Below are 13902 nucleotides of genomic sequence, written 5' to 3'. Positions count from 1 at the left end.
CAGCACGGGATCCACCACTCAGGACACAGCGAGCACGAGGGACTTGAAGCGCCACAGGAGAGCACCGCCTTCACCAAGAGCACTATTCTATTTAATAAATCCACCCTTCGGGGACTTTTTCTGTCCATCGGTTGTCGTGTAGTTCCTCACCCCGCCACAATACACTGAGCAATAAAGAAATATAAAATATTTCCACATTCATATGTACCATCTGTTCCTGTTTCCATTTGCACCGTGAACCATTCAGCTTCTTTTTTATTATATTTTTATAATATTTTAAAGATGTATTATATAAAATAGCGCGTATAGAGAGCACTTATAGAGAGGTCACACAGTGACGTATGGATCTTCTACTGGTCCCACGTCTTCACATGATGTGAATTCGCAGGTAAGAGTTCACCAAACGTAAACGTCGGAACGCGACAAAATGAAAAATGTTTTCACATTCACTTGCGTTTCCTGTCTGTTGTATTCACATGCATATGAATTGAAGTCAATGGAGTGAAAAGTGACCACCGCTTTAGAGCAACATTTCCCAACTTTGTTCCCTGGAGGCATACCAACAGTAAACATTTTTAAACTTTTTACAATAAAATTCACCCGATTATTTTGATTATTATATTAAACCTGATATGGATAGGTCAAATAAGGGATATATCCAAATTGTGTGCCTCCAGCAACAGGGTTGGGAATCAGTGAGTTATACAGAATACAGAAAATGACAAAACCACTACTACTATAGTGCCCATTCATGTTCCAGAGATTTAAAAGAAGACAATAAAAAATTCAACATATCTAGATAATGTCACCCTTTCATGAAAGCATACCAAATGTTACCATGAGAAGATCCACTATGGACAATTTATTCTTTCAAACATTACATTTTTGGTGATGGCTAGCATAAGAAAGGCTGAAGAACCCTCCAGATTTTTTTTTTTTTTTTTTTTTAAAGAGAAGCATCTGCAGGTTTTTATTAAGGTCATATAAAGTTTTTTGGTTGTATACACAAATATAATAAGCCTAGCAATTTCTCTCTGAGCAGTATAAACCAAATATGATTTGACAGAAGCCAATTTCTTCTACTTCTTTACGGTGGCTCTCTATACCCACTGGATTCTGCTAATTGCTGGAAATATATTGCCACTGCTAAATTTCTCTCCTTGATACTGCAGAAAGAGAGTGCAATCTTCAGAATAGATTGAGACAACAACTTGCAATAAAAGCAACCACCCCAGGCGATGTCAGTAAATTCATAAGTGGACTACAAATACGTGTGACAAATTTTATGCTCTAGAATCATAGGTGCCCACTGTTGAGCTATTTGTGATGGGTGCCATAGAGCAGGTGTGATGTTTACGGCTGGGCCAGCCTCCAACGACTGCTACTCTACTCATCTGGTTTATGTGCATCTTCAAACTTTGATTAATGGCTCGTTTAGGGGAACAGGCATATTAATGGACAGGGTTGTTCTTTTCTTATTTTCTACAAATGAATGAAACATCAAATGCACCCAAGAAAATGCGCTGAAAAATATATGACTGACACTCAACAGTAATTGACTGTGTGCTCACTCAAACAGCCAGCCTGCATTTGAATAATAATTGTAAGTCTGATTGCTTAGAAAAATAACAGTCCACCTCTCCTCTAAAACCTTCAATATTTGAAATGTCACTCGTTCCCATTCCAAAAACAATACATAGAACAAATTGTAATACTTATGCTTTGTTTCTTAATTTTTTTATTATCAATACTTAGTCTACAGTTATAGAGACACTAAAACATCACCAATAAATGCATTTAGGATAAACATTATTAATGTAAAATGGCTTGGACTGCCATTATAAAATTTTTTGGATTTTGTCAACAACAACAAAAAAAAAAACTAATAATAATAATAGTAATAATAATAATAATAATAATAATAATAATATAATAATGTTTGTCAAAATCTTACAATTTTATAATGGCAGTCCAATTATATATATATATATATATATATATATATATATATATATATATATATATATATACATGGAAAATAGAAAAAGTTCATGCTACAGTGATATTATATCATGAAAGCAGGGCATTTAACAACTTAAATAATTGATTGAAACTAAAGCTACAACAAAAAAATGTCAATGTCAGACCACAGTTACATTTTTATTGATTACATGTTTACATATAATTCAAATAATAAGAATAAATTATTAATAATTTATTGAATCTTACTAATTTTTATTTTTTAATCTTTTAAATATTCCTTTCTAAAGTAACAAGCTAGGCCAAAAAGTTACTGTTCATTACTTTCAAAATGTTCTACGTCTCATGGCGGCAGCATCCACACTGATGACTTTGGGCCTCCTGCACATCCATTTCTGTTATGTCTCAGAGCCAGGGGATTTCATCCAAGGGCCAATCCCCAAATGCAGAGAAGAGTTACAGCACACGCCTAGAGTGGGACCCAAGGTAAGAAACCATTCTGTCCCTCAGGGTGACTTACATTATGGGGCATATAATGTTGGAGCAGACTTGCTGTCCAGACAAGCTTTGACGCAACGGCAGTGCAAACTCCACACCGAAGTAGTCACACAAATTGGTCTGTCAACAAGGATCTTTTCTCTTACTGAGAGCACTTCGTTGACTGACCAGAATGCGGTGCTCAGACCTATCCTTTCTCGGCGTCTCCCTAGGGGGGATTCCGAATAGGAGAGATCTTCTATCTCAGGCTCTGTAACCTTTATGTCTGGACCCTGAAGGGGACCAACTAAGAAGTGCTGGCTGGCTCTGTCAGTCTTGCCATCCTGCTTAGACTTAGCCCCTGAGCTTGTCAAAGCTATTTGTACCCTCACTTTAATTATCTTCCTAAAGTTCCATTCTCAACCATGTATCCAGTCATTCTTGGAGTCTTCTGCCCTCCACCATTCGCAACAATGGAGCATCAAATACTTTACTCTCCGTGTCCAGTCTGTGCTCTTCAGATTTATGTAGACTGCATCAGCCAGTGGCATAAGTTGGAGCAGCTTTTCATATGCTTTGAGGGCCGCATCCAGGGTGCAGCTACCACTAGGCAAACAATGTCCCATAGGGTTAATACTGTCCTAGCCGACAAGGCTCAAGGTCAAGCTTCACCTCTTAGAGTTAGGGCCCATACAACCGGGGGTTACCATCCTCTAAGGCTCCAGCAACAGGTGTCCCCTTGCAGCAAGTGTTTGGTGTGGCAGGCTGGTCCTCCCCACACACGTTCATCAGAATCTATAGTTCACTGGCCATACTACTTCATGTTCACATGTCCTTGAATAGGCATCCCAATGTCATGTCTGAGACCTCTTCAGACACAAACTTTCAAACACAACCTTGAGGGGTTCAGACACTTCCCAGTGCAGCATGGGGCATTTTTGTTCTTATCAGCATTACTGAATTGTAGCTTTTCATGGAAATGTCTCAGGTTACCTGGGTTACCTGACTGTAACCCTATTTACTGAAAAACTGGGAATGAAAAACTGGGAATGAGATGCTGCACCTCATTGCCTCACTGTGGGCATGTCTAGACGTGTCTTCAAACAAAGGTATAACTTGAAGGTGCATCTACAGTACATACCAAGAGTTTGGACACACCTTCTCATTCAAAGAGTTTTTTTTTTATTTTCATGACTATGAAAATTGTAGAGTCACACTGAAGACCAAGAAGGAGAGTGATGGGGTGCTGCACCAGATGACCTGGTCTCCACAGTCACCGGACCTGAACCCAGTCGAGATGGTTTAGGGGTGAGCTGGACCGTAGACAGAAGGCTAAAGGGCCAACAAGTGCTAAGCATCTCTCGGGGAACTCCTTCAAGACTGTTGAAGACCATTTCAGGTGACTACCTCTTGAAGCTCATCAAGAGAAAGCCAAGAGTGTGCAAAGCAGTAATCAAAGCAAAAGGTGGCTACTTTGAAGAACATACAATATGACATATTTTCATACACTTCAAGTATCATCTTTGTAAGAAAAGTGTTTTTTGCCACTAGCTTTGTAGATGTGTGTGTATCACATTACATGTACACATTACATGCACGTTCTTGCCTTGGACCGCAATGAATTTGAAGTAGTGCTTATATCTTCACCTTGAAAATGGCAAATTTTCATCGCTTGCCTGACTCGCCATTTCTGCTGCTGCTGCGAATCTCTGTTTTGCTGTTGTGTTCGTGCATGTGTGTTGTTTGGCGCCACTGGCATATAAACACTGGCTCTGATTGGCTACCATGAAACAAATTACTCTGCCTTAACCAATCATAATCTCTTATCTCGTTATTAACCCACCTCCTTACTCCCTGTGTGAGCCAGTGGTGCGTTCGGATTACATAGTTTATTAAATCAATGCTTATTAAATAGTAACACACCACATTTAACGTCCAGTAATGTTAACAATGAAAAAATTACGTTGTTACCTAATGCCATTCTTTTAAACGGCGTTATTTCAAACACTAATAAAGACACATACATTTCCACACCCTATAACCCTGGAGCATCTAAACCTCCTCCAGTGCCTGTTTCAAGTGTCAGTTCCCAAAGTGTGTCCAAAAAGCAAGATAATATGTTTTATAAAGCAGATTCTGCCATAATTGTTGCCTGGGTTGCATACGTATGTGTGGGGCGGAGTTATCAAAATAGGGGTGAGTCCCTTTTGTGGTAGGGGCGTGTTTGTTTTGGTAATTTGAAATATCATCATTGACTACGAGAATTCAATCACTCTTGGCATGTTCCATGACTCACAGTGGATCACACAGAGAATCTTCTCATCAGTGTTAATTAAACGTAACATCTAGTTCCTGCATTTATTCAGGGAAAAGGGTTACAGTCAATTAACCAGAGGCGTTTTTCCTTCTTTTCGTTTATTACAAAAACACGCAAGTTTATGATTCTTACACATTTTGTTAATCTAGAAAATGTACACAAATTAACTGCAGTTTGCAGAAGCATTAGCATAAACACAACAAGGCAGGAAGATCTAGTTTCTGCTAAAAAAAGGAAACAGAACCACAAGCCATGCCTATAAAGGAGCAGCCTTTAAGATGAAATATCACTGCATTCATGCTGGGTTCACACACAGCGCAAGACACTTATTAAATGTATTCATAAACCAAGTGCTTTGTCAACAAAATGGATCTGTTCAATACATATTTGATTGTGGGCCTATTTTTCACTGAATCAATTTACTGGCAGCAGGAGAAAAAGAATGTCTGTGTGATGTATTTCACTTGTCCTTTTACAGTGGCATTGAATTGCAGCAGCTTTCCATCTAAATAATATGAAGATATAAGATATTTTCCAAACCCTAGTGAGCAGCTGTGCTGTATAGGCAACTGCCTATACTGTATATGGTTGCGTACACAGGAGTTAACATCAACTCTAAGTAAAATGTTAGGTTGACTTAAAAACAAGTTTTAAGAAAAGAAAGAAAAAATAAAAGTTTACAGTGAGTACTCTTCAAAGTGTATTTTCATCAATTAAAAGTATAAAGCAAGTAAACTAACTGTACATTTTTTAACTTGTTTTACTTGAACTACAAAAAACAAAACAAAAAATAATATCTATCTATATATATACATACTATTTAACTTCAAAAACTTTACTACTCAAACTAAAAAGAAAAGAAAAGGAAATACACCTTTAAACTTAAAAGTGGGGTAATTCTGTTCCAAGAATTATTGAAATAGCACACTTAGAAATATAACACTAGTACATTACATTGATTTGATTGATATACTTAATTCAAAGTATAATCCTTTTTCTGTAAGGGAAGACAAATTCTTGCACACTATTAACCATTGTGCAGCAAATGTCTTTAAAAGTATTTTAAACCCGAGGCACAGCCAAACACATCTATCTCAGGTAGTTATGGAGAGCCAACAGGTGTGTTCGACTCCACGCAGCACTGCGCAGACTGATTGGCGAGAGTAACCGCTTGCAGTCGGAGGCGGAATTGAAAGTGGAGACATCAAGTCAGACACTTTCTGCTGCTGGTAGTGATGCTCTCGCTGCATACTTTATCACAGATGAAGTGAATAACATACAATGTCTATCAAATACACGGACATTACAATACTAAATGCATGCGAGAAGTGATAAGGAAATAACTCCTCCCCAAACTTCCCGCTGGCCTGTGTCTTGCTCTCACATTGGCTTTAGGTCATCACAGATGTATTTTTCAGTCAGAACTCATTTCACACAGCAGGATTTTGAATCACAGACAGGTCCAGATATTTAGCATGACATATATTTCATGGGCATCACAGATTCTCTCAGATCGCATCTTTAATAATTCAGACTGCGAGCACCAATTTGTTGGGGCTAAAATCGTTTAGTATGAACTGAGCATAACGGGGTGTTTACAAGACACCTGTTGGTGTAGCCATCCCCAAAAGAGCTGGGAATGCCGGTTCTTATAACGGAGGATAAAAACTTAACACACAGACAGTCAACTTCTGTTTGGCCTGCATGCACACTCTACACTGAGAATAAGCAGTGGCCATTTATTAATAATTGCACACCGGTGTGTCACCCCACCCTCTTCCAGAAACTTAGTCACAGGGTCAATTGAGAACAATATACAATGACATCACTGAACAACACCAGTTTCAACTAAAATAGGAAAACCTTTTATGCATTTTGTCTGTTCATTTACATGACCATTACATTTTGGGGGCCTGAAAATGCAAACATTTGAAAACAGGTTCCAAGGTGCAAAAACAACATTTGTGAAAATGGTGATGTCATGTTCATTATGTGTTTCAGAGAGTTTCTTTACAAAGTGACATTACCAGCTACTGGTCTGACATGCATAATACAGTTTTTTTTTTAGTCCTTTTCATGGATCTGTGTGAACAGGGATTGTTTAGACTACATTGCTGTTGACCCTGCCATCACATTCTGTAAAAAAGTCTCCTTAAAAATCGATCAATCTAAAATTCCATAAAATATTAAGGAGACTCAGATAAGACCTGAATCTCAATCAGCAACTGTCCTGACTCCTTTCTTCAGCCTGTGGCAGAGGGTGTGAATAATTAGTGTCAGGAGTGTGAGTGCTGGTGTCAGACCTCTTGGCTTTGGACACAGATGGTGTTCTCCCCTGCAGCAGCACAGGTCACGTTAGCATAGCTAATCACTGTCAGAGAGACACTTCATATCCGTGCCTGCCAACATGCTTACCATACTGACACCAGCCGAGAATCCTCTCGCCTTCTTGTCTTGTTTTGGAAAATTATTCTGATTGAGTGGCGTAAAAGATCCACGATGGGAATTAATTGACTCTGAGGGCACACAAATAGAAACCTCATGCTGAGCTTGATGAAGCTTATTAGGATGAGAAAACTGAACTTTTACAACAGAACTTGTAAAATTTCAAGAATAATGTCAGCAAATCTGAGGAATTTCATAAGGGAACACCCTTGTGAAAAAGAAGTGTGCTTAATTGTACTGGATGTGCACATTTAGAATTTTTTTAACACTATACTTTCACATAATATACTAATGAAACGAATGGCCAAGTGTACTTAAAGAGTCATGACTGTTTCTTAACACACTTAAGTACAATTTTAAAAAGTAATACTTATAGTAAATTTTAAATAATATTTTGTCTTGCTCAGAAGAACAACATTTTTGACATGTTGACTAACGTACTAAAGTACCAGTTAAATGTAAAGTACCAGTTAAAATAACAATTTTAACTGTAGTGTGTTATTCAGTATTATACTGTATTTAAAGTAAATATATTATAAGTACAAAAATGTATGTAAATGTAATGTAAAATGTAAATTCCAAATATATTTAAATACATACAAGTATATTTTAGTTTTTCATAACTGTTTGTCAGTACATTCAACAGTAATTTTAACCATATTTCAGAGACAACCGAATTATGACATGACATATAAAGATCTACTGAAGACCAACTTAAGAAAAAAAAAAAAAAAAAAAAAAAAAAATATATATATATATATATATATATATATATATATATATATATATATATATATATATATATATATATATATATATATATATATATTTTTTTTTTTTTTAAGTGTATTTATTTTTTACAAGTTTTACAAACTTACTGAAATATGTCTTACAACAGATTTGGGTTCAAATATACAAAATGGTTCTGGTAACCAAGAATGTTTGAAGGTATTAAAGCGCAAATATTTTTTTAGCATACAAACACTAAAATTCTTATGACTTTAGAATAAAATATATGCATATGGACTTTTTTGATTGTAATTTTACTGCATGATGCTCCTTTATCAATGTTTTATCAAAGCTTAGTCAAAATAGGCTTTCATTGTATGAGAAAGAAAGGCCTTTTAGAACAAAACGAGGATGAGAACATTGAAATATTTCACTAAAATGCTTGCACAAGCCCCAAGAACTTCTACAGCAGCCGGATGTGTGTCAGCCTGGCATCTCTGACCATAAAACTGGCATAAGCAGCTCCCCTCCCTCAACCTTTCTGAGTCTTAATCTACTTACCAGACCAACCCCGCATGTAAATCTATGCAAATGTGCAGCGGGAACTGTGTGGAAAGCAAAATCACAAGCCATGAGAGAAAATGAGAAACTCTCGACACAGAATGCAGCGTCAGGCACAGTGGTATTAGCGTATCATACTGACCCCCCTCTCATGTAATATTTGATTCATTTGGTTCCTTTTTATTTTTGGAAAGGCATAATCTGCTCGTAGCGGCCCGGTGAACTCTCACTTCCTCTCGCTTTAATTGAGTTCCAGCTCTGCGCCAGAGTTTGTCCCATTAGCCTGTTTGTTATCCTCAATGGATGCAGAAAAGAGTTTTGTGCTGAAGGCAATTTTTTTGTGGGCAGTAATTAAGGGTCCTGGAAAGATTTTATTTCAAGGAGCCTGAGAAAGTGCGCCAGAGGGGTGAGGCGTTAAAAAATCGAGGCTAAAATGGATTCTTTTCACACTTCTCTATTTTAGTGCTCCGACCCGGCAGACAACGCATTCACTCGGGTTTCATTTCAGGGTGGATGTTTTTAGGGCCGTTTCATAGTCAACGGGAGAAACGCGAGCAAGCAACGCGAGCGACGCGCTCCCTTTCATAGTCTAAACAGTGAACGCAAGCGTCACGGGTGATGCGTGTATGCAATACACTGCTCACGCAACAGGGGGTAGTAGAGTCGGGTGATATTGGTAGAGTCAGGTCGCGTGATATTCAGATCACAATGACAACTGAAGAGGAGTGTATTCTGTTGCTGATGAACTATCGTATAAATGTAGATGAATACGTATAAGTTCGCATAATTTTTCCTCTTCGCCCGCCATTGTATTCAAACCTTCTTCTTCTGTAAACACAATATATTGAATTAATGTACAATACTTGCAATGTCGCCCCCACCGACAACGCATAGTATTGTGTGAATCGGCGCGTCGCGTATCAAAAACTAGGACGACACATTTGGCTACGCACCGACGCATAATGGCGGCCGTAGCGTAACGATGTGTAGCCTCGGGGACGCGTATGCGTACAGATGCGTTGACTATGAAACGGCCCTTAAGCTCTCACCTGATTGGGTGTCATGGGCATGTGCTGAATTTATGTAAGGATGAGGCAAAGTCGCCTCTGTGCTTGGGATCTATATTTTAGTTCTATTCAAATCCATAAAACATTTAAATGTTTTTTACACAGTGTTAATGGAATGCCAACTACATATACTATCATTAAGCAACCAATACTATTTATACTGGTTTTCTCTCTCTCTCTCTCTCTCTCTCTCTCTCTCTCTCTCTATATATATATATATATATATATATATATATATATATATATACACACACAAAGTCAAGTAAACATCTTTTGTTATATCATTTTCTGACCATAAGTGACCAGATTCTCTGTCATCACAAGCGTCATGATGGTTGCAGGCAGAGGGAAGCAGGTTTAATGCTTCCTGAGAACCAGCTCACTCGCAGGTCAAGTTAATTTTGGTTTGAACGTGTGGTTGACTTTGTAATCAGTTTGTCCAATCCCACTAGTTCGACGCATTCAGACTGATTTGCAGAGTGTTGTGAGCATCTGGAAGGGTAATGAGCCAGTCACAGCATGATAGAGGACTCCTCTCGTCTGACTTTTCACCTATATTTCTTTCTCTATTTCCTCGTTCACATTCACAGCACACGCAATGAGGAAAGCAAAAGAGTTGGTCTCTCTGGATTTTATTTTATTTTATTTTAATAAGCCAATGGCTATTGACTTTAAATACATAATTATGATTGATTGATTGATTGATTGATTAACTTCTATTATGTAAGGCAAGTTTATTTGAGCAATCCCAACAAGAGATGATGTTTGAGTGTGTCAGTGGATTGCAAACCTCTGTTGTGAGTTTGTCCTCTCTTGCGGCCAGTAGAGGAGCTGTGTGTTACGTTCTGGAAGTGTGTGATCTCCATCGTGGTGTTGGTCCGGAAACTCTCTTTAAACCTCTGCATCAGGGCCTCTACGCTCTCCTGATCAGGGTCCAGCACTAAAATAAACACACACACACATACACACGAACCCATGAGACACTGGAAGACACACACCGCTGCTGAAAGGCATTGGAGGGCAGCGATGATTTACTACATGAGTGAAAATGCTGAAGTCATGCTTATCTATTCCTGTTTAAAAAAAGAAAAAAAAAAGAAAAGATAGATGAGCGTAAAGGCTGTGAGATGATTTACTCAGTAAACGCTTTGTCCTTAAAAGAGAAATGAGAGCATATGAGTTATGCATCTCTAGAACTTCATTTATCGTGTCTTTAACACATTCTCCTTTCCTGTCCTGTCTTATCGCTCCACATCATCTCGTTGCTCTTATCATGAACAGGCGGGCTTTGATGTGCACACTTTGGAAAGAAAGATAAAGAATGTGGAAAAAAGTGCAGGGCATGAGGGAAGAGAGTTTCCTCTTCAGCAGTTTGCACAAGTAAAAGACCTTTTGTTATCACCATGAGAGTAAAAGTCATAATACTCTCGAGATGGGTTCCTCCTGCAGAGTCAATGCTCTGCAGAAACAGTCCTTGAAAAAAGCCCAGAAGACCCAAATACATTTAATAGCGGTGAAATACACTACCTGGCTAATAGTGTTTGACCATGCTTTTTGAACATTTGATTTCAAAACCATGGCTGATATGGTGCTTCAACTGGTTTCACACTTCTGGAAAGATTGTGGGAACATGGTTGCAGGAATTTACTCCCATTTGAACACAACAGAATAAGTGAGATCCTGCCTTGATATCTGTTAGAGCAGCCTGTGCCACAGTCCTATTACCCATTAATCCCGCAAGGTTTTCACTACGCTTCATGTGCAGGCCAGTCAAGGTCTGCCACACTAGACTGATAAACCATTTTACTGGCGGCATCCCCTTGAAAGGAGAAAAAACTTTTTTTTAAATACTTTGAAAGGATATACTTATTTGCACCTTGGACACTAAATTGCATGTACATTGCAATTTAATTTGAGATGTTCAGTAGTTTTAATTTATATTATCTGAAATTTTCAGATGTACATATTTATATTCTGTTTCATAATTTGATTGCCTTTGAAATATGGTCAAACTGAATGTACTGGCAATCATTTATGGTAAACTAAAATACACTTATGATGTCATTCTACTGCATATGTCATGTTTGTACTTACACATATATAATTGTGAAGTTGCAATTTAGTATAATTAAAATACACTAAATGTAGTTAACTACTGTTAAAATTCTAATCATGCACTTTATATGTGCTTTGGTATGTAAATCAACACATCGGAATAAGTGTACTTCGTTAAAACATGACAAAGATGTTTAAAACATTGATTTAAAATGTGTTGAAAAACTTAAGTGATATTTTATACTTTATCTGTAAGTACAGGGTTTTAATTTTTTTTATAATTTCAATAATTTAAGTGCTCTTTGGTGAACTTCATTCTTCATTAAAGTCTAAATGTTTGATTTTGTAAATCTGTTAGTAATGTGTGGGGGCATTCAAAGAATCTTGACTATGACCCTATATTTTGCATTATTTCATAGAGTCACACTATAAAGTTATACAAATGTTTTACAATTCAACTAAAACCACGTGAAGGGTGGTGGCGAGTACATTTTAAAGTGTTTTATTGGCTTGCCAAAAAGATCAAATTGGCTTGCCAAAAAGTGAATGAATAAATAAATAATTCTGCACGGGGTCACTGCATGATTTTAGTAAATGTCTTTGGCCCCCCATTTGGAAATCAACAGTACTTCCAAACGGGGGGCCAAAGCAAAAACAAACATTTGGCGCGATGTCCATAATGCTGCAATGTTTGTATTGTATTTCCAACTGGCAGCAAATCAGAGTGCCTCAGGGGACGCCGCTGACCCATCTCAACATGTTCTGGCCCATTTGCACTGCAGCCGAGGCATAATATATAAAAATAAACTTCCCCTTTGTCTGCTCCAGGAGTGGGAGGAGGTGAAACAGAGAGATGGAGTGGGATGAGATGCCTCAAAAAGTCGCAAACAATTTATCTCCCACCTCCATTACAAAGACGCATCGCTACTCCCTACGGCCGGTACTGCATCACAACTTCAATTAACTTGAGATATGTAGAGGGCCGCTCTCTCCACGGAGGCATAATGGCTCTGGACAGGGGCGATTTCCTCGCCGTACTGTGAGGCTTTATGTTGAAGGCCCCCTGATGGAGAAGTTTGCAGATGGATGAGGCCGTGGTCCCTGTAGTGAGCAACTGGTAATTTATTTTGCTGATTTTCACTGGTGTGTGCCATTCTGTCTAATTAGCAGCTGCTTGCTAAATCTAAGTGTCGAACTTATGTGTAGATACTGTTCACTAGACACAAGATCAGTGTGGATAAACCTGCAGTGAAAGCATTTTATCGCTGTGCACATACAGAAGAAAAATAAAAGCTTGCGGCTTTTATTTTGTAAGAGTGTAGAACCAGCCAGCCGACACTCTGAAAAAACAGGGTTATTTATTGACAACACTGGTTCCATAAAAAAAAATAAAAAATAAAAAAATTAAATTAGTTTCTACAGATTAATAAAATATTATTCACAATTGGATAAAATTATTCTTTAAACTGCTCACTGAAAGATTCTTTGGAGAAACTAAATGGTTCTGCTATGACATGACTCTGAAGAGTGAAGGACAAAGGTTAGTGCTGCAACCATAAATATTAAAGGGATAGTTCCCCCAATAATCAAAATTATGTTATTAATAACCCGTAAGACCTCCGTTTATCTTCAGAACACAGTTTAAGATATTTTAGATTTAGTCCGAGAGCTCTCAGTCCCTCCATTGAAGCTGTGTGTACGGTATACTGTCCATGTCCAGAAAGGTAAGAAAAACATCATCAAAGTAGTCCATGTGACATCAGAGGGTCAGTTAGAATGTTTTGAAGCATCGAAAATACATTTTGGTCCAAATATAGCAAAAACTACGACTTTATTTAGCATTGTCTTCTCTTCAATGTCTGTTGTGAGAGAGAGTTCAAAACTCTGCTGTGATATCTGTGATGTAACCGGATCTTCTTGAACCAGTTCACTATATCGAACTGAATCGTTTAAAACAGTTCACGTCTCCATTAACTTTTTTAATGTGGCAGACACTCCCTCTGAGTTCAAACAAACCAACATCCCGGAGTAATTCATTTACTCAAAAAGTACACTGTCTGAACTGCTGTGAAGAGAGAACTGAAGATGAACACCGAGCTGAGCCAAAAGATTGACTCGTTCTCGAGTCAAGAACCGGTTGCATCGGTTTTCGGATCACCAGTAGTTCTTTCGGACAGTTTGATTCAATAAACCAGTTGAAGAAAACAGTTCACCGGTTCTTTTGCGCTCAACTTAATGACTTTATTTGTGATGATTGCCCTTGATTCAAGC

General features: G+C 37.9%; 1 protein-coding gene across 2 annotated transcripts in view; it reads right to left on the bottom strand.

Annotated features, from left to right (window-relative positions):
- Nucleotides 1–13902, bottom strand: part of LOC127989645 (astrotactin-2-like) — a 463909-nt gene that overhangs the window by 274925 nt on the left and 175082 nt on the right. The window contains exon 4 of one of the 2 annotated variants that reach the window (XM_052591440.1): nt 10367–10516. The exons of the other annotated variant lie outside the window; for it this stretch is intronic. Coding sequence (XP_052447400.1) covers nt 10367–10516 — 150 coding nt within the window. The remainder of the gene's footprint in view (nt 1–10366; nt 10517–13902) is intronic. 2 annotated transcript variants of the gene reach the window in all.

The sequence above is a fragment of the Carassius gibelio genome, chromosome A5, assembly GCF_023724105.1.
Source record: "Carassius gibelio isolate Cgi1373 ecotype wild population from Czech Republic chromosome A5, carGib1.2-hapl.c, whole genome shotgun sequence".
NCBI classification, from domain to species: Eukaryota; Metazoa; Chordata; class Actinopteri; order Cypriniformes; family Cyprinidae; genus Carassius; species Carassius gibelio.
Note: the sequence above shows the minus strand (reverse complement) of the source record. Positions and strands in the feature narration are given on the sequence as shown.